This window comes from Galleria mellonella, unplaced genomic scaffold, assembly GCF_026898425.1.
Source record: "Galleria mellonella isolate WM207_F2 unplaced genomic scaffold, CSIRO_AGI_GalMel_v1 utg21, whole genome shotgun sequence".
Classification (NCBI taxonomy): domain Eukaryota; kingdom Metazoa; phylum Arthropoda; class Insecta; order Lepidoptera; family Pyralidae; genus Galleria; species Galleria mellonella.
In genome coordinates this window covers 4,446,783-4,469,109 of record NW_026442037.1, presented here as the reverse complement: position 1 = coordinate 4,469,109, position 22,327 = coordinate 4,446,783, and the positions used below count along the sequence as shown (strand labels likewise).

The 22,327-nt window shown below is 38.0% G+C and overlaps 1 protein-coding gene across 1 annotated transcript; it reads left to right on the top strand.

The window, feature by feature from the left end:
* Positions 1-8,028: 8,028 nt before the first annotated feature.
* LOC113521813 (uncharacterized) lies at positions 8,029-10,574 on the top strand. Its single transcript, XM_026907469.3, has 2 exons — positions 8,029-8,226; positions 8,575-10,574. Exon 2 carries the CDS (start codon positions 8,583-8,585, stop codon positions 10,497-10,499), a length of 1,917 nt encoding a protein of 638 aa, XP_026763270.2. The 5' UTR covers positions 8,029-8,226; positions 8,575-8,582; the 3' UTR covers positions 10,500-10,574.
* The last annotated feature ends 11,753 nt before the right edge of the window (positions 10,575-22,327 follow it).

Here is a 22,327-nt window from a genome sequence, read left to right as displayed (position 1 = left end):
TATTAAGGACTGTTATATGGTTGGGTTCGTCCAGTTTTTGTTTAAACTTCCTGCTGAGGTCTGTAACGATTGTGATGTTTTCTAATTGTTATATTTAAGGTTGAAATTACATTTTTTCCCTTGAGCTACGTATTTTTTAAATTTCTAATTGAACTGTCAAACCTTAAAATCTTTAAACTCAATTTCTAATACATACATACATATATACATATCTGTCACGCCTGTCTCCCATTAGGGTAGGCAGAAACGGTGGAACGACAAATGCTTCGATTCAAACAAACCACTTTCGCTTCTTCCACATTCATCAATCTTTTCATACACGCTCGCCGGTAAATAAATAAATAAATAAATTTCTAATATAGGTAGTATATTCATTAATTTTAACATTTATTATAATATATAAGTAGGTAGGTATTATATTTATTTATAGTACATGTATTTATGCAATATTAATTATTATATATTTTAATATTTTATTTAACTGTATATTTGTTTATGTACTCTAAATATTAATAGTTGTAGCAATTCAGCTGCCCGCTAACAACATGCTTTCTAACTGCATTGGGTTGACTGGAAGAGATCTCTGTTAGAGATAAGTCCACCCTTGCTCACAATATTTATAAATGCATTAACAATATAATTTACAAGTGCAATAAAGAATATATATTATAAAGAATTTTTCAATTTAAATGTTTTTTTTATGATTGTTACCTCATAACTTTGTCAGTTGTAAATCAATATGGAAAAATCTTTTATTTGAAAGTGGTAACCGTCGCCTATAGACATGAGCAATACCATGGACACAACAAAGTATACTGTTTCGCCCATGATACCCCCCATGTGTTGCCATTCCTGAGGACTCAGGTGTTATTCCTCTGTACTCAGAAATTCATGCCATATCCCACCCTTCAAACCGAAACACAGCCATGCAAACACAACTGCTTCACGGTTTTAACACGAATGGGACAGAGGTGCCCAAGCAATCGACCTTTTTTATTTTTTACTGGTAATACACTCTTTTATGCTAATGACTTCGATCTCCTTTTGTATAAATAAGGTTGAATACTGTTTTCAATAGGTGAGAACGGAATGGTAACCTCGCCTGCGCTATCGGTATACGCTGGCGGGATACCAATGACGAGGTATAGGCGATGCCGAAAGCAAGTCAGTTACCCCACTGTGATGAATCCTAAAAGAAATAACTACGATAATTTTCAGGGGGAACCGCGTGTAAGTCGACCTGACAGAGTATATTGCCAGCGTAGAATTAAGCCGTAAACGTTGACCATGATATCGACATCTTTGGTAATTCTTTAGTGCAGTTTACTAGGCTTATTAATAATATGGATTGGTCGTTGGGTCTTTTCTAATTGTATAATTGTTAGTGAGTATACATTGACGCTTATCTGTGAGAGCTGTATTAGTACATTACTGCAGCGGCCAGCAACTGAAGCATTGATGGACGAACGTACAAATGTGGGCCGAGGCGTAGCCGAGGCGCACATACGTGAGTGTCATCAATGCCTAGTTGTGGCCAAGGCTTGTATAGTACTTTTCTCAAACAATGCGCGGAAATCAAAACACAATTTTAAAGTTCAATGACAAATAACGAACAATAATAATTTTTCACGCGCCATCATGTTCCTTTGTTTTTTTTTTCAATAAACAGTTTTCTATTTGCAAACCAGTTCGAAATTTAAATAAAACCTTGTATTAGTTACCTCCTTGGTAGCCATGTTCCGAAGTAAAAAGTCATTCCATTTTTAAATTACAGGACAGATATGAGTTTACATAGTAATTTATCTGGTCGCAAAACACGACAGATATGGATTTTTATACAAGTTTTGCCGGCCACTGCCCGCATGTATCTGGCCAGTACGGCAATTTTGATTTACCTCGAAGAAGATTGTCAAAATAATGCTCACATTTCCGAGTATGTTTGAGAAAACACCTTTAATTGACGTGTTAACGTTTAAGTGACGTGGCCTTAAGCTTGGTAGTGAGGAGTAAGATTTTTTTGTTCAAACTTAGTTTTAAACATTTTTTAATAGTAGTTGTTCTCTTTTACTTACTAATAACATTGTATATTGTCTGCTTAATTATTGTGAGCATATTGTTGGTGTGTCTTTTATAAATAAATAAATAAATGAAAATAAATAAATAAATTACTAGATCCCATTACTAAGAGTCCCTTTTTTTTTTTTTTTTTTACAACACAGGGGGCAAACGAGCATGCGGCTCACCTGATGGTAAGTGACTACCGCCGCCCATGATCACCCACAACACCAGCGGCATTGCAGGTGTGCTGCCGGCCTTTTAAAAAGGAATATACTCTTTTCTTGAAGGTTATGTTGTCGTATCGGTTCGGAAATACTGCTGCTGGAGTTGATTCCAAAGAATGGTTGTGCGTGGAAGAAAGTGCCTTGAAAAACGCACGGTGGAAGACCGCCACTCGTCCAGATGATTGGGATGAAACTTTAGTTTGTGGCGGGTTGTACGGTGGTGAAAATCAGCAGCAGGTATCAATCCGAACAATTCCTCAGAACACTCCCCATGATAAATTCGGTAGAAGATGCACAGAGACGCAACATCTCTGCGCAGTTTCAATGGGTCAAGTCGGACAGTAAGGCGTTGACTATCGATAATTCGAGCCGCCCGACTTTGAATGCGGTCTAACGGAAGGAGTTGGTACTGTGGCGCTCCTGCCCACAGGTGAGAACAGTATTCCATATGCGGCCTGACTTGGGCTTTATATAATTTCAGGCGGTGTTCTGGCATGAAATATCGTCTCACCCTATTGAGCACTCCTGAAGCTATCTTAGCCTTCTCCTCAGATGACCGCAAAACTGGACGTCGCAAGATATATCAACGCCCAGAATTCCTAGACTTGACTTTTTATCAAGGGAAGTGCCCTGAAAGTGAGGAGATACGACAGACGGCGTCTTTTTTGCGGTAAACGCGCAGACTTGTGTCTTTTTGGGGTTAAATTGGACAAGATTTTGTTCACCCCAGATCGAAACTTGATGGAGTGAAGTTTCGATTTCAGACAAAAGTCTATTCCGGCACTCATCGGTATGTGCCCGCGAGATCTTTGCATGACCGGTATATAATGTATCTCCTGTACTGTCGTCCGCATAGCAATGAATATTACTTATCTGTAACATATCATTGATATGCAGAAGAAACAGAGTCGGAGATAGTACACAGCCTTGCGGGACACCAGCATTCAAAGGTTTTAAATCAGAGCATGCACCGTCGACTACGACCTTAATGCTACGTTCCTTGAGAAAACTGGCGACCCAAATGCACAGTCTCGCAGGCAACCCAAATGAAGGTAGCTTTGAAAGCAGCGCTCTATGCCACACCCGATCAAAGGCCTTCGCAATATCCAGACTAACTGCTAAGGCCTCTCCCTTACTCTCGATTGCCACTGCCCATCGGTGTGTTAAGTAAGCTAAAAGATCACCGGAACGTCCCTGTCGAAAGCCATACTGGCGATCACAGATCAGCCGGTGCTCTTCTAGGTACCGGAGCAGTTGACGGTTAATGATGGATTCCATAACCTTCGAGAATAAGGAAGTGATAGCTATGGGCCTATAGTTAGCTGGATCTGAGCGATCGCCCTTTTAGGGATCGGATGCACCAGAGCAGTCTTCCAAAACTTTGGGACTATGCCCGATGAGTAGCTAAGCCGAAAAAGACGCGTAAGAACCGGAGCCAACTCTGGTGCGCACGTCCTAAGCACAATTGGAGGAATACCATCAGGCCCACTCGACTTATGGATTTCGAGGGAAAAAAGTGCTCTACGCACTGAGCGATGCGTGAATTTAATGTCAGGCATAGAGCTCCTACAACACGTGATGGTCGGTGGTGGTTTCTCCCCGTCATCCAATGTCGAGTTTGACGCAAAGATGGATCCAAGAAGATCGGCCTTTTCTTTAGCGTTCTGGGCCAACGAGTCATCCTCCCTGCGCAAAGGTGGAAAAGATGACTTACAGAAATTCCCTTGTGCAGCTTTGGCAAGAGACCAGAAAGCTCGAGTCCCAGAGGGCAAACTAGCCAGTCTCTTGCCAATTCTACTAATATGCTCTGACTTCGCTGTGGCTATAACTAAAGACCTAGAGGCAGAGTTATACTTCTTTTTAAGAGCACTGGTGTTAGGATCTCGCGACGCCACACCTTTAGCCCAGGTTAGGAAGCACTCCTGTTTCAGACGAAATGCTGTTCTACAGGAGGCTCCATACCAGGGCTGGGATTTCCCGCCGACGGGCACCACAGAGTTAGGAATAAATAATTCCATTCCCTGAAGCACCACATCAGCAATGGAATCGGCAAATCATCCAGTGTGAAGCAAACCTGCCTCCATGGGTAAGATGCGAAAAAAATCCGCATCTCATCCCAATCTGCCGACCTGTAGTGCCAAATGCGACGTCTACCCGTAGAACGAGGTGGAGTCGGACTCGTAAGAGGCACTTCGCTCCGCACCAAACAGTGATCCGACGATCCAAGCGGGGCTTCGACGGAGATCACATAGTTGTCTGGGTGGGTGGTCAGCAGAAGGTCCACAGAAGGTGAATGGTCCAACACATCAGGGATTCGCGTAGGCGAGGAAACAATTGTCAGACCATAAGCCAAAGCAAAGTCATGAACAGATCTTCCCGCATAGTCGGTTGTACGCGAACCAAGCCATTCGGCATGGTGGGCATTAAAGTCGCCAACAATCACGACTTCAGCGGAAGGAATCTGCTCAAGCAGGGAATCTGTAGCCATTTGGACGTGCTCAATTTTGGTCGATGTTACCGCTGTGGGACCTGTATAGGCACGCATAGATGCGGGGATGGTCATTGCAATCTACGCGCAGCCATAGAATGGACAGGTCCGTACCTTCAAGAGTCCCAAGGCGTCTACAGCAGATATCCTCTCTGACATACGCACATACGCCGGCACGCGAAACAAAACAATGTTCAAGCTTATACCCCGGGTAGGTCAGGTATGATGTTTCGTTAGGAGGGGATATCTGTGTCGACGTGAGGAAGAGCAATTTTTCTAGGTGGTGGTGGACAGCGTTCAGGTTTGAATGAATTCCCCTAATATTACAGAGGCTCACATTGAGCAAAGGGGATGCCGCAGAAGTAGAGCGGAATTTTGCCCCCCCCCAGAATACGCAGGGCAGCCCGAGCGTGGTTGCTCGAGGGAGGATTCTCCAGCAACATGGCTGCTGGTACCTGTGGGGTACGTTATTTTTTTTTACTGCCATGGTATTGAAAGATGGGGGGACGGAGTTGGGGGAGGATTTTAGGATAAGGAAGGGGATGGGTATAGGATGGGCCTCCGGACTCCCTCACTCACCATACGGAATGGAAAATAACGATATAGATAAAATAACGATAAGATATGGAAAATAACCCTTCTCTCCAGGTCAAATATTTAGTAATTAGTAATTACTAAAACATTACTAACGTTAGTAAATCAACAAGTGAATTTAGTACTGTACTTCGCCGGCCACTATTAGGACGCGTTCCGGCAGGCCGCTACACAAGCGCAACCTGGCGGCGAGCTGGTTAATTGTAGCAACGGATCTGATGCCATAAATCTGTGTCGACTTACCGCGTGAAATATTAACTGCGGGACGGTTTTGACACGGGCACTATGTACTCGCAGCTCCGTACCGGAGGATAGGCAACGTAGCTTGGACACGTAACTAGCCAAGACCCGTGTTAATTACGAATACATAGTGCACCTATAGCTACGGTTGTTATTATTTCTATTGCTGTTGTGATAAATTGGTACCTTATAATGCTAGAAAAGTAGATATTTTTGATAGATTTTTTTAAATAAATAAAATTTTAGAGAATTGTCAGACACGAAATTGATGATATTTTCGCGAAAGTTAAGTGTGATGAGGTAAAGTATGCTAAGTATTCATATAATAATTTATTGACATATTTAGATACACACACACACACACACACACACACACACACTTATTTAACTATCAATAAAATTATTACCATAATAATATAAGCAAAAGGTACAGCCTTTTGCTTCTTCTGTCTAATGTTTTATCTTCTAGTCGCCATTGTCATAATATATTTTACCAGAAGGAGACTTTGTACAAAAGTCGATTGCTTACCTCTGTCCCATTCGTGTTTCAACCGTGAAGCAGTTGTGTTTGCATGGCTGTGTTTCGGTTTGAAGGGTGGGATATGTCGTGGATTTACTGGGTACAGAGGGATAACACCTGAGTCCTCGGGAATGGCAACGTATGGGGGGTATCATGGGCGAAACAGTATACTCTGTATGTCCATGGTACTGCTCATGTCTATAGGCGACGGTTACCACTTTCCATCAGGTGAACTGTCAGCTTGTTTGCCATTCTAAGTTGTATAAAAAAATCTATAATAAGTTTACTATTGTAATCCTATGGAGGAAACAATAAAGAGTATCCGTCTATCTATCTATATTTTATTTTCTATTAGATTCAATACAGTTTGCTGGTCTTATCTATATACGTTCTGTTGATTATAGAACAGTTCCGCTTGACGCTGGGGTCACATCAATCAGGGAATTAAGCTGTAATCTCATTTGTCCGTCTGTCCCGCTCACCCCTGGTGGCCAGTACCACTCAGTTCCAGTCAAGGGTGGCTTGTTAATGACATTAAATATCAGACTATTGTGTTAAAGTTTTGAACTATTCAGCTATACATATATATGTAAAATTATATGTATATTATAATATATGAATTGGTTGGATAACCAACTGAGTGATTTACCAATGTTTAATCTAAATAGAAGAGGCAAAATGCTGGGCCATGACGATTTTTTTAAGAGCATAGTAGAAGGAAAGATAGAGGGCAAAAGAGGAAGAGGAAGACCGAGGATTAACTACATGAGACAGATAAAGGAAACACTAGGTGTCATGTCGTATAGGGAGATAAAGGATATGGCCTGGGATAGAAATGGCTGGAGGAAGATGCATGAATTAGTTGCACCGACAAGAGGAAACTCTTAAAGAAAAAAAATCTAAATGACTGACATAGTAATAATATATCCAGATTTTTGACTTTGTTTGCATTACCGGGATATTTTCACTGAGCGGATAAAAGAATTGACTTTATCTCCATTCCATATAGTATCTATATACTAAATTTCATAATAATTGTTTAAGCCCTTGGGGTTTTAAGAGGTAAAAAACAAACCTACCTTTTATGTGGTGTTTTTATAGGAAAAAACAATTTGTGGCCATAATTAGTGTCCTAAGAGGCAACTAAAGGATATAAGGTAGCACATGCAGACAATTGTGCAAGACATTGTTATAAATATGAGTAGTTATGAGTGATTCCTTAATAACTTGTATATTTTGTTTTATAAATTTTGCACGTTTATATATCTCCCACGCATAACTACTCTTTGGAATCAACTTCCAGCAGCAGTATTTCCGAACCGATACGACAACATAACCTTCAAGAAAAGAGCATATTCCTTTTTAAAGGACCGGCAGCACACCTGCAATGCCGTTGGTGTTGTGGGTGATCATGGGCGGCGGTAGTCACTTACCATCAGGTGAGCCGCATGCTCGTTTGCAGGGGGCAAAAAAAAGGGGCAAAAACTCATTTTATTTATTAAATAAATAAATATAGATACATCAAGACTAGAGATGGGATTTTACCCGGAAAAAACCCTAATGTGGGAAAAAATAGGGAAAAAACCCGGGGAAAATTCCCGAATGGGAAAATATTCGGGTTTTTTCATATTTAGCATATGTAACATCTAGGTAATGTGTAGATACATGTATATATCAAATGATACATACTATTTAAGTACTATTAGTACTAGTTAGAGCTAATCTAACTTTGTTTACTTTCATAATTTAATAAATACTTTATATACATGTACTCCATGCTATCTAATTAAATTAAATGAAATTAAATAAAAAACCTTTCTGTTTATGTGTAGCGACAAGTAACCCGAAACTACGTATGCGGGTAGGGGGGCGGGGTAGCAGGTATTAGCAGTGGCGTACGCGTATCTGTCTATCTCACACGTTGTTTTGGCTTCGTACTGTTCGCACTTGCTTTAATTTGTTGGTTTAATTGACGACTTGGATTTTGTTTTGTGGACTTTTGATTTCCTAGTGATTAAATACGTTTTTTACTTTGGATTGACAACTACTGCTACTCTTACGGACTTCGATACCTACTTCTTTTTATGAACGGTAATTTACCGGTAAGTTTAAGCTTTAATAATTGTTATATTAGACTATAAAAGTTTTAGGTACTATATTTGTGGATTCCTTGCAAACCTTGTACTTTTATTCATTGAAATTGATATATTTTGATTTTCCAAGTTTATTTACTGTAGGAAATAAATATTTTACAAAAGTAGAAATGAGTCATGTATAGAAATGGCCAAACGCTCGGGCGTTTTAGGCAAATTGGGCAAAATATAAATTCCTTCTTTTGGCCATTTATATTTATTTCATATTAGTTCCGAATGTTCACCTACTCTGTAAATATACAATACTTTAGAACAACTCTATGCATTTCTACTGTTTTTACATTTTTTTTTCCTTAGATCACATCATGCCCAGAAAGAAAAATACTGATGTATGGGAAAACTATTTTCATTCGGCAACCAGTAAAACAGTAAAATGCAAACACTGTGATAAAGTTTACCAATTCGGCAATGTTAGCAAGATGACCAGCCATCTGTTGAAATGTTATAGATGTCCAACTGTTATCAAAAACAAACTACAGAAAATACCTGTTACTAGCACAACTGCCACAAATCTGCCCTTGCAAGAGGAATCACATCATGAATTGTCACAGGATAAAAGTTTGACGGATACAATTTCTATTATTACGACTTCATCAGAAATTTCAACAGAAAGAAAACTTTATCTAGATCAGCTCTTATCGAAGGCAATATTTGTTAGCGGTTCTCCTTTATCCATCGTTGAACATCCGCTGTGGGTACGATTTTTTGACAATTTGCAACCACTTTATAAGTTACCATCTAGAAAAGCTATCTCCACAACACATTTGGAAACTATTTATAATGAAATGGTCAATGAAATTACAGACGAACTGAAGTCTATAAATGATTTGCATTTGCAATGTGATGGCTGGAGTAATCAGCGCAATGAAGGCATCATCAACTTCATTATTGCAAAACCCGAGCCTGTTTTTATTAAAAGCCTTAATACTCTTACAAACCGACATACAAGCCAATATGTATCTCAAGAAATAATCAAAGTTATAAAAGTGTATGGAGGCCACAAATTTGTAACTCTTATCGGAGATAACGCAAATAATATTCAAAGAGCATTTCAGATAGTTAAAAATTCATATGCACATATAATACCGCTGAGATGTGTAGCGCATACATTGAATTTGCTTTGCGAAGATTGCTTAAAACTAGAGCCTATTAATGCGTTCATATCGATTGCCACAGATACGATAAAAGCAATAAAAAGAAACCAAAGTATGAGCGCTTTATTAGCTCAGATTGTAAAAGAAAAAGGTTCAGGTGAAACATTAAAATTGCCAGGGAAAACCCGCTGGGGCAGTTACTGCACTGCGTTAAAAAGTTTAAAAAAATCCAAAGTTGCATTACAGACTTTAGCTGTTCACGAAGATGCCACTATTTTAGACGAAATAAAATCAAATTTATTGGATTTAAATTTTTGGACCATGGTAGAAAATTGTATAAAGCTACTGGAACCTATAACAGACAAAATTTTCAAACTGGAAGGCAATGAAATACTTATAAATGAAGTTTACATGGCTTTCAAAGATATTAAGTCTACATTAAATTTTGCATTTCCAGATATATCTGTTCTAAATGAGCATCATAAACAACATATTACAAATGCTGTAATTAGGCGAGCAGATAACTGTTTGAAACCCATTCATTATGCTGCATATTTATTAGATCCAAGATCGCAAGGCATTGAATTAGAAGAAGAACACGAGGTGGATGCAATGGAATTTATACACGACGTGAGCCAATCGCTCAATATTGACGTTGGTGTAGATTTAGCCAATTATAGAGCTAAACAGGGTTTATGGAGCAGACCATTTATATGGAAGAATGTCGCTGAAATTGACCCGGTAGTTTGGTGGAGAGGACTCTGCAAGTCCAAATTGCTTAGTAGGGTTGCAGTACGTATTCTTACTGCTCCCTGTACTTCAGCAGCCACTGAACGATCTTTTAGCACGCATGCGCATATACATAGTCATAAACGAAATAGATTGACTACAGACAGGGCAGCAAAAATAGCTTTTATATCGTATAATTGGAACCTGTTACACAAACATAAAAATGATGACAATGACGATGATGACGAGTCGTTATCTACGCCCAGGCAATTATCAAGTCCGTTGGGTAGCCCAATAAATGAAGAACAACCTTCAACATCTCGTGGATATACACAAGAAATAGAATTTTGTAATATTAATAATATATTTAATGACTATGACAGTAGCGACAGTGACTAAAAATTTTCAATTGTAAAAAACTTTACAAAAGTGTTGTAACTTTTATAAAGTGTAATAAATAATTGTTAGTAAGTATCTATCTTTGTTTTATTTTTTTTTGGTCAAATATTCTTAAAAGCTTTAATAGAGATTCTTTCTGCAATTAAGTAACATTCCATCACAATGCGCAAAAAAATCTTATGATAAAACAAGAAGACGTCTTTTTGTTGTTATAAAAAACTGCTGGTTTTATTCTAGTTTCTGAATCAGGCTACACATTTTGACGTTTCGAACAACAGTCAATAGCTAGTGCCTTATATACGCTGGCACAAAATATGTACGCATCACAATCTACCTATTTTTCGCTGCATTTGTTTTAAACATAAAAAAATATATAAATTTTTTTAAGATCGTGATAATTACGGTAAATAATGAAAATACCCGTCTATTGGGTTTTTTCCCATATAAATACCCGGTTTTTTCCCAAATGGGAAAAAACCTGGGTATACTCCCGTTGGGTTTTTTCCCACTGCCCATCTCTAATCAAGACACATTGTATGCGATAAGTAGGTAGAACATTGATAAAAAAACGAGTCAGCTATTTTGACAATTAGCTGACAGAATGTTGACACGTTTTTGAGATTCGATGCTCTATCTATATAATCTAAGAATATAATACAGAGTTTCCACTTATCCTAATATTAGGATACATAAGAATAATTGTTCATTACTACAGTAACGGCGAGCTGCATGGCGGTTATAAAACGTTAGTGCTCCATATACCTACCTAGTTTACTAAGTTGTTTTCATGCAAAGTTGATAATAGTTCTTAGCGAACGTAATTTAAATTTATGATTATTACCCGTTGGAATTGGATACGGTAATATTACTATTTCGGATGTAGTTTCCTTTTAAATTTTTGTCATACTAGCTTTTAACCGTGACTTTGTCTGTGTGACTTTAGACGTTTACAAACAATACGTTATATGACTATTTTTGATTCGATAAAGCTCTTTTTTTAGTTGGGTGAAAATGGTATGGTAACCGCGCCCGCGCTATCGGATATCAAAAATATATATAATTAAATTAAAAATTTGTTTTTAATTTACTTTGTTTTTGATTTAATAACATTATGGTTTAGATTATAGGACAAAATGAGAGCATGTAACACGAATATGACATTATGAACAATGTAAGGAGTAATGTCATTATGAGTAATGTCGTCATATAAATTTATGAACAAACATACACCTGGACATGATGTGGATCTCTGCCGCCTGTTGCTTCTCCTTCATCACAATTACGTCCATAGTCTAGCTGAGTTCAAGATAATATCTAAACGTCTCACAATATATTTCACTATTTGATATTTATTTATGTATTTATATTTCTTTAGACATTAGGTCCGTTGATTCTTCATGTTTTTTTTTCTGTTTAAATATAACATTATACATTTTCTAAAATAACTAGATAGATAACTAAAATAACAAGTGGTCTAATTTAGTATGTATTACAATTGACTCCAAAATGAGATTTTGGTAATTCATTGTTTATATTTTTCTATTCTTTTTCTGATAGAATGACGACTTTACCCGTGCATGGTATACACTGGCGGGGTACTAGTGAGTGATGATTTTTTTTTAATGGGTGAAAATGGTATGGTAACCCCACCTGCGCTAACGGTATACGCTGGCGGAGCACCAGTGAAGGGTGATAGATGAGAATGAAAACAGGCCAGTTAGCCCATTATGATGAATTCATCAGGAATTAACCATGATAGTTTCCAGGGGGAACCACGAGGAGCTCGACCTGGTTGGGTATATTGCTAGCAATGGGGTTCTCAGTCTCCATCACTAACAATCCCTTCCCCCCAATGAGTGATGACAAGCGAAGATAGGTCAGTTAGCCCATCGTAATGAATTCACCAGCGGGAGGGAAATCCAGAACGTGGAGATAGACTTGACAGTGTTGCTGATATACTGTTAGAAATGGAGAGTTATCTTCTTATTACTTATAAGATAGATAGATAGATAATTTATTTACATTACTTACAGCACACAAATTACAATTAAAAAAAACATACACATAATACACAGCAAAAGAGATAAAAGAATGAAAATAAAAAAGCAACAAAACAAAATATATAAATCAACAAGCGTGCCATAGTAACACAAAATTGTCACAACTCAGTTTATTACTTTGCCCTCAAAAGAGCAAAACACTGATATTCTGTTGTGGCCAAGAGTCAGTCGCGGAATTCCTTATTAAAAATAATAATAAAAAGAAATATAAATAAAATGCATTGTGTGTGCCCATTACATTCGCCTCCATTTGATATTATATTCTTATAGAGGTCACTTTCTGTCACATTCAGGCATTCAAGCAATATAATTCTTTCTGGTGTTGTAAGCATTCATAATTGCGATGGTTTACCATCAGAGGCATTTTGATTGCCACCCTGTGTCTATAAAAAAGGTCAGTGAAAGGTTACGGTGGTAATTTGTGACTTTTGCCACTCGCAGCGCTGACGGCCACTTGTCAGTGATGTATGGCGCTGAAGCGCTGAAACATACGTTTTTTTCCGCGTCCGCCATGATGGATCGCGTCGACATTGACCGTGCGTCACTCGATTGACGGGTCGGTCAAGTCTGTTTGAGTTATTTCCTGATGTTTGATATTTAATGGAGTGTGCGATAACCTAAATGCAGTACTTATACTGTATGTTGCAATATAGAAAACAATGAAATATATATTTGAGTTATTAGTTATACCAGAGGGAGTCTTTGTACAAAAGTCGATTGCTTGGGTACCTCTGTCTCATTCGTGTTTCAACCGTGAAGCAGCTGTGTTTGCATGGCTGTGTTTCGGTTTGAAGGGTGGGATATGGCGTGAATTTACTGGGTACAGAGGAATAACACCTGAGTCCTCAGGAATGGCAACGCATGGGGGTATCATGGGCGAAACAGTATACTCTGTTATGTCCATGGTACTGCTCATGTCTCTAGGCGACGGTTACCACTTTCCATCAAGTGGCCGTCAGCTTGTTAGTCATTCTAAGTTGTATAAAAAAAAATTACGGTATATTCAAGCCAAAAAAAATCGTTAATTTCGTATTTAATTTAAAATATTGACGTCACCTTACTTGATTATTTTCTATTGCATGTAAACTGAATTTGATGGCGTCAAAACTCACCACAATGTTAGTTTATTTTTATACAACTTAGAATGGCAAACAAGCTGACGGCCCACCTGATGGAAAGTGGTAACCGTCGCCTATAGACATGAGCAGTACCATGGACATAACAGAGTATACTGTTTCGTCCATGATACCCCCATGCGTTGCCATTCCTGAGGACTCAGGTATTATTTCTCTGTACACTATAAACTCACGCCATATCTCATCCTTCAAACCAAAACACAGCCATGTAAACACAACTGCTTCACGGCTGAAACACGAATAGGACAGAGGTAATGCAAATGACTTTTGTACAAAGTCTCTTTCTGGTAGTGTGACAATTACAGTTCATATAATACAAATGATTTGTGCGGTTATAATCCAAGTTTACTATAACAATTAAGTTAACGGCAACATAAATTGCCGGCCCTATTCGTCTCCTCGAGCATGAAACAATAAACTCTCCTTTCTCCTACGTCATAAATATCGCATTACTTTAAGTGTGCCCAGTAAAATTTTAACGATATTGCCTCATAATGCTGGCGGATTGCCTAGTAGAGTGGGCACGAACTTGTATCACAAATGTATACGGATTTAATGTTATTAGCCGAGTTAAAATTGACAGAAAACATTTCGTTTTTTACACATACAAAACACTGCCATTGGAAGAGAATTCCATTTGATGAGGTCCTTTGCACAAACAATGCTACATTAATTTTTAATGATTTTTTTAAATTTTTTTATATTTTAATTTCAAACTAAAATAGTAATATTATTATATAATTATGTAAACTTCATTATTATGTTGTTTTGTTATATGTAAAATGTATAATTTATATTGTTCTTAAAGAGAGATTGTATCTAATTAATGATATTATTTAAGTGAAATGTTTGTTTAGTGTATGTGTAAATAAAATAAATAAATAAATGTGATTAAGATATGATTCAGCGTACTATACCAAATACGCTACATATTCTACGTTTTAAAGCTTATAATATTTTTTATTCATCGATTTAATACATATACATGTAAAAACAATTTGGTATGATGAAAAAGAGTATTTTTGGAGAGTCATTACTAATTTTAGGTTATTAGAGAAACAAAGAAAGAAGAAGAAAGAAGGAAGAATTAAATATGACATAATTGGTTATGTATAAACTTAAGTTTGTCTAGTTCTTATGTTTGTAAATGGTTATAATACTGTACACCGCTCTACCCGCTGTCATTGATGCTTCTTTCCATTTGGGGTTTCCTGGAAGAGAACTTTTGTAGATTTAAGTTCGCCTTAGTACTCGTATATTTGCTTTTCATTGTTGTACTTCTTAGTATTTTATAACTGTGTGCAATAAAGTATAAATGCAATAAATATTTTTTATTTATAACACAGGAGGTAAATGAGCATTTGGCTCACCTGATGACAAGTGACTACCGCCGCTCATGATCACCCACAACACCAGACTCATTGCAGGTGTGCTGCCGGCCTTTTAAAAGGAACATGCTCTTTTCTTGAAGGTTATGATATCGTATCGGTTTCGAAATACTGCTGCTGGAAGTTGATTTCAAAGAGTGGTTGTACGTGGAAGAAAGTGCATTGAAAACACACGGTGAAATCAGCAGCAGGTGTCAATTCGAACCATTCCTTAGAGCACAGCGAATGATAATTTCGGTAAAAGATTTTTTTTTTATACAACTTAGAATGGCAAACAAGCTGATGGGCCGTCAGTTTGTTGAATGACCTGATGGAAAGTGGTAACCGTCGCCTATAGACATGAGCAGTACCATGGATATAACAGAGTATACTGTTTCGTCCATGATACTCCCCATGCGTTGCAATTCCTGAGGACTCAGGTGTTATTCCTCTGTACCCAGTAAATTTAAGCCTTATCCCATCCTTCAAACTGAAACACAGTTATGCAAACACAACTGCTTTACTGTTGAAACACGAATGGGACAGAGGTATCCAAGCAATCGACTTTTGTACAAAGTCTCCTTCTGGTATGCATAGAGATGTAACATCTTTACGCAGTTTGAGTGGGTCGAGTCGAATATTAAATGAATAAGTAGAAATAAGAAAGAATAGAAAAAAAACTATATCAAGTACCTGTCCTGTGAGTCATAGTAGGCTCACATCCTCCACTGCACATCATCATATCAAGTGAAAACTTCTAACGTTCAATAGGAGCATTCAACTAACCTATTCTGTTCGAAAATGTTGCTGGTCACATTAACGCTTCTAAGTTCAACACGGGGGAATTTCGAACTTAATATCTAAACAGTAAGTTAGTTAATCCCCCAACTGTAGCAACTTGGAAACTTCATTAGACGCCACGCTTTGCTAACTTACCCTCAACAAGCCCGAGCACCTTGGGGTTAAATCTAATACACGCGACACCCGGCTATTTGCAGTGCAATTAACTATAATATTGGGACAAAATTTAATGGACTTTTCTTTAAGTTTCATTTTCTGGTTCCATCTACTTCTATTCAATTTCCAGCTTTTTTATTTGATTCTGGTTCCATCTACTTCTATTCTATTTCCAGCTTTTTTATTTGATTCTGGTTCCATCTACTTATTCCGTTCTTTTTCTAGCTTTTTCATTTGATTTCAAGCTTCCAAGTACTTATTATTACAAAGATTAAAAACATATTGTCTCGTAGTTTTTAAAGGACTTCGAAATGTAGAAAGTTATCATTGCTCTGTATTTATCATGGATATTCTTTTTAATTTTACATTAATTTTGTTACGATTGAAAATTTTAAATCAATTATTCTTTTAAAAACGAATGGCACAAGGAAATTAAGAGTACCATGGGAACTATTACAAAATGACTTCAGTTAATTGCAATTTATTGATTTTTCTTGTAGTGTAATATAATATAAATCCCTCAATTTTTGCATATAGATTCAAGAACTTCTCACAAAAACGAGTTTAAAAGTTTGGCGATTCGCGCAGGAAAGTAGTAATTTATAAAACTGTATCACTCGGCTATCGTGTGTTTCGGAACTTCACCTTTAGCATCCGAACCGAAGGAACGACTCCGCCATTCACCAAATGGCGAAGATATTTTATCTCCGGCGGCTTACTAACTTTAATCCGACTTCGACGTTTACTTATACTTTTTAGGTAGTAAACTTTCATCTTTGGAATTCTTAATATTTTTGGATGCAACGATGCTGAATTTTAAACATAAGATTTTCTTGTTCGGCTTTTTGAGAGGCAATAGAGAAAATGAAGTTATAACCTCAACGGGTAAAGAATAGGTTTATGTTTAGTGTAGATATAATTTTTTTTTATATACCACTGAGGTGGCAAACAAGCATACGGCCCACCTGATGGTAAGTGGTTACCGTAGCCTATGAACACCTGCAATACCAGAAGTATTACGCGTGCGTTGCCGACCCTGAAGAAACCTCTTTACCTCCCTTTTGAAGAATTTAAGTATTTATTGCGTTTATGAGTAATTTTTATGGAATTTGTGTCACATAAAGGATTTTAATTGATGATAATGGAATGGCAACTGCGTCCGCGCTGTCGGTATATACTGGTGGGGCACTAGTAAGGGATTGGATTTAAGATGAAATGGTAACCCTGCCTACGCTATCGGTATACACTGGCGGGGCACCAGTGAGGGATGATAAGGCAGGCCAGTTAGCTCATCGTGATAAATTCACTAATGGATCAATCACGATGGTTTCCAAGGGAAACTGCGAGGATGTCGACCTGTGAGGGTATATTGCTAACAATAGGGTTACTAATCCTCATTACTAACAGTCCCCTTTCCCCCACCAGTAAGGGATGACAGGTGAGATTGAAAAGGCAGGATAGTTAGCCTGTCGCGATTAATGCACCCAGGACTAAGGGCGATGGTCTCCAGGGAGGAATACGTGGAGGTCGACCTGACAGGGTATATTGCTAGCAATGGCACTGGTAGTCCGCATGACTAACAACTCCGTTCCCCCAGATAAAGGTTTGCTCGATTGAGAATTTGCTAGACTTGTGGGCTAACTTTTGATACAATCCAGCTGGGATCTTAAAGTCATACGAGAAGACGTCAAACGGTTTGTTTCTAATTATAGATAATTCGTGTAAGTCAGCCTACTGGGAGCTTCTTAGGATCGCTGAGAACCTGATAATTTTACATAATATAATATATTTATTTATTAAATCAACTGGATGAGCTGTAAAGTTTTCCGATACGCTCACCCAGGAAATCATCAGTACAATAACATACATAAAAGAATAATATAAAAAAAGGTGTAAGAGATCATAATGAGCTGCCTTGAAAATCAGCCTTACCATATATGAAACAATAATCATAAACAATACAGGCCCGTTTGTACGTGACCTAATCATGTAAGGTTTTAAAAAGTTTGTACCAAACTAGGGGGTAGTAAGCGTTTTTGGTCGATTCTTTTGATGGGTGAAAATGGTATGGTAACCCCGCCTGCACTAACGGGATACGCTGGCAGAGCATCAGTGAAGGGTGATGAATCCATCCCATCATGATGAATTCATCAGGAATTAACCATGATAGTTTCCAGGGGAACCGTGAGGAGGTTGACCTGGTTGGGTATATTGCTAGCAATGGGATTCTCAGTCTCCATTACTAACAATCCCTTTTCCCCCTGGTTTTAGTCGATTGAAAATTATGATATGTTAATTTAAACTATTAATTTACTTAAAAATAATAATTAAGCACTTTTAATGGATCGTTTACGTGATATGTCTATTTAGACTTTTAATAAATTATATTACATATTTATTTATTTCTTATTGACCATATTCACGGAAATAATTTTGATATAAGAAGTGGACTATTATTATTATAGGTATAAAATAAATAATGTTTGTTTTATATTATATTATCTGTGATTGTGTCTAATTATAATTTTTTTATAATTATATTGCCTGCAGGAGCGTTGTCTTTTAAAATATTGGTACTAATTTACTTAGATCGAATATAGTTGTCTTATTTTATATCTATTATGTTATTAAATTTGGAAATAAAATTATTTAGATTTGAAGTCTGATGATTCTGAAGAACAAATTGGACTTTTGTATACTTTTTTTCTATTAATAAAATATCATAAATACCTCGTATTTTAAATTAATATAAAATGCTATTTAACAATAAAACTTTGGACATACAAAATATTAAAGCAGAATGTACAGAGTGGAAGCACCCGTTATCTCGTTTTAATGAATACCTCTTCGGGGATTCTTTGCGCATAGTTCCGATAAAGAGGTGTAGAAACTTCAAATTAAGATTCTTGGGAGTTTTGTCCGGGGAGATTAATGAAAGGTGTCACCTGGGTTCCCTAACGACGGACTTCTCTATAACAGATCAATTTTATGACGGCCATTGTGTTTAATTAAAATATTTTAGCTTGTATTTGGGAGTACTAAATATATTGTTGAAGATATCCGTGGCGGAGCGGTGGGCAACGTGCCCACTGATTTGCGTAAATGAGATCTCGGGTTCGTTTCTCGATTAGTTTTTCATAACAAAGGGGATTTTAGCTTGAGGACCTAACAATTGGTGTGACGTGGACAAGATGTAGATAAAAACATAAAAAAAAAAACATTTAAACCTATTGGCTCATCGTGATGATTCCCATAGAACATGAAAGTAATGTGTATTCATGGTTACAACACGACAATTCTGGTTATAAAATTCTGAAATATCTTGCATATCTATTTATAATATTTAATACCCAATCTTACAAATTTTTTTTTTAAATAATACTTCGGCACAGCAAATTTCAATTTGTATGTAGTGTTAAGATAATTGAAATATCTGTTTTTAAGAAATAACGATTTCAATACGAGGTTTGTCCGGAAAGTACGTATAAAAGTTTTTTAAAAATTTTATTTTACAATTATTCAGGTAAATCAATTTTATCCCCTTCAAAGTACTCCCCCTGTGACATAATGCACTTGTGCCAACGCCGTTTCCACTGTGAGAAGGCTCCTTGAAAGTCCTCTGGTTGTAGGTTTCTCAGCTGCCCCGTCGTAGCTTTTTTTATCTCATTTATGTCCCCCAAATGCCGCCCCCGAAGTACCAATTTGGTTTTTGGGAACAAGAAGAAGTCACACGGGGCCAAATCCGGCGAATAGGGGGGTGTTCGGTCACCGTAATGGAATTTTTACTCAAAAACTCACGGACAACAAGAGAGGTGTGGGCAGGGGCATTGTCGTGGTGAAGAATCCAACGCCCCTCTCGCGCCAATTCTGGACGAACTCGTGCCACACGAGCTTTGAGGCGTCTGAGCACATCGACGTAGAATTTTCCATCAACTGTCTGGCCTGGAGGGACGAATTCTTGATGGACAATCCCCCGAACATCGAAAAAAACAATCAACATTGTCTTGACATTTGAGCGGGATTTTCTTGATTTTTTTGTTCGTGGTTCCCCGGATGTCTTCCACTCTTTGCTTTCACGGCCATTCTTGCCGAGTTTCGAGAGAAACTTGATTACGACGCGCTGCTCTTCAACGGAAGCGGGCTCCATGCCGACGGGGTTTCGTTAAGAGGTAACTTCACAGATGGCGTGACAAGCCAGTTCGCACCGCACGGCGGTCAGACCAGAACTGAAGCATTGTTAGGGACATAAGGAAGGGGTCCTGCGCTTACCTGGCCTCCCCACTCCTCTTTATCGCATTCCAGAATACTTTTATACGAACTTTCCGGACAGACCTCGTACATTCATTCAGGACTTGGTTAGTTTTTTAATAAATTCTATTGAAATAGCCCATACTAGTGTATGTTTTTTTTTATACAACTTAGAATGTCAAACAAGTTGACGGCCCATCTAATGGAAAGTAGTAACCGTCGCCTATAGACATGAGCAGTACCATGGACATAACAGAGTATACTGTTTCGCCCATGATACCCCCTATTCATTGTCATTCCTGAGGACTCAGGTGTTATTCCTCTGTACTATGTAAATTCACCGCCATATCTCACCCTTCAAACCGAAACACAGCCATGCAAATATAACTGCTTCACGGTTGAAACACGAATGGGACAGAGGTACACAAGCAAACGACTTTTGTACAAAGTCTCCCTCTGGTCCCTCATGTCTTATAACAATTAATATACTTATGTCTGCCGAGACTACTGGCTTTCTACCTAGCATTATTCGCATTAGAGCCTTATTAAGACAATATGTATGTGCCGGGAACAATGAGAATAATAACCGCTCATAATGGAGAATGGAAAAATAGCTCGTTGGTTGCCAGTAGCCTGAATATCACAATGCGTCAGCCAACAATAGGCTAGGACCTACATTCGCGAGCGAATGAAATGAAAGCCTACAAAAATTGTACGTAAATTGGAGGCGAATGCCCATTTATAGTTTACCGAGACAGTATTCTAGTATTTTGAATTGGTACTCTCTTATAGGGGTTGGTATAATACGTAGTAATATATATAAATTGTAGTAATAATATCTACTTATGTGCACTGTACTAATAACGGGTTTATATTAAAGCGAACGAACTTACTGTTCCGAAGTATCGTTTAGAAAGAGTTAATAGGTCTTTTAGACGGGAAAGGGATTTGTTAGTAATGGAGACTGAGAATCCCATTGCTAGCAATATATCCAACCAGGTCGACCTCCTCGCGGTTCTCCCTGGAAATTATCATGGTTAATTCCTAATGAATTCATCATGATGGGCTAACTGGCCTGTTTTCATTCTCATCTATCACCTTTCACTGGTGCTCCGCCAGCGTATCCCGTTAGCACAGGAGGAGCTACCATATCATTTTCATCCATCAAAAAAAAAATAGGTCCTTTATGAGAATGGGCATTAAATGTTATACTAAAATACTGAAGAACATTTTGGATCTACCTTTTAATAAATTTAAACGATCTCGAACTTAATCGAGCTTTCTCGATCTAATTACGTGTAATTAGGTCGAGAAAGCTCGAATTCATAAAAATTTTATTTTAATGTAATAACTACCGGTTTAAGCTTACCTATATTCCTAGCAATATATCCTGTCAGATCGACCTCCACATGGTCCCCTTGGAAACCATCGTGCTGAATTCCACGTGTATCCATCACGAAGGGCTAACTGATCTGTCTTTTCATATTACCTATATCCCTCATTGGTGTCCCGCCAGCGTATACCGTTAGCGCAGGCAAGGTTACAATTTTATATACCACTCAGGTGGCAAACAAGCATACGGCCCACCTGATGGTAAGTAGTTACTGTACCCTATGAACACCTGCAGTATCAGAGGTATTACGCGCGCGTTGCTGACCCTCTTTTTTTTAAGAAACCTCTTTACTCTACTTTTGAAGAATGCTGTAGTCTCTTAGGAATACCTCTTTTTTTTTACAACACAGGGGGCAAACAAGCATGCGGCTCACCTGATGGTAAGTGACTACCGTCGCCCATGATCACCCACAACACCAGCGGCATTGCAGGTGTGCTGCCGGCCTTTTAAAAAGGAATATACTCTTTTCTTGAAGGTTATGTTGTCGTATCGGTTCGGAAAACTACTGCCGGAAGTTGATTCTAAAGAATGGTTGTGCGTAGAAGAAAGTGCCTAGAAAAACGCACAGTGGAAGACCGCCATTCGTCTAAATGATTGGAATGAAATTTGAGTTTGTGGCGGGTTGTACGGTGGTGAAAATCAGCAGCAGGTATCAATCCGAACAATG

Bases quoted from the DNA above. Each gene is read 5' to 3' on its own strand.
- LOC113521813 (XM_026907469.3), top strand. From the start codon at position 8,583: ATGCCCAGAAAGAAAAATACTGATGTATGGGAAAACTATTTTCATTCG.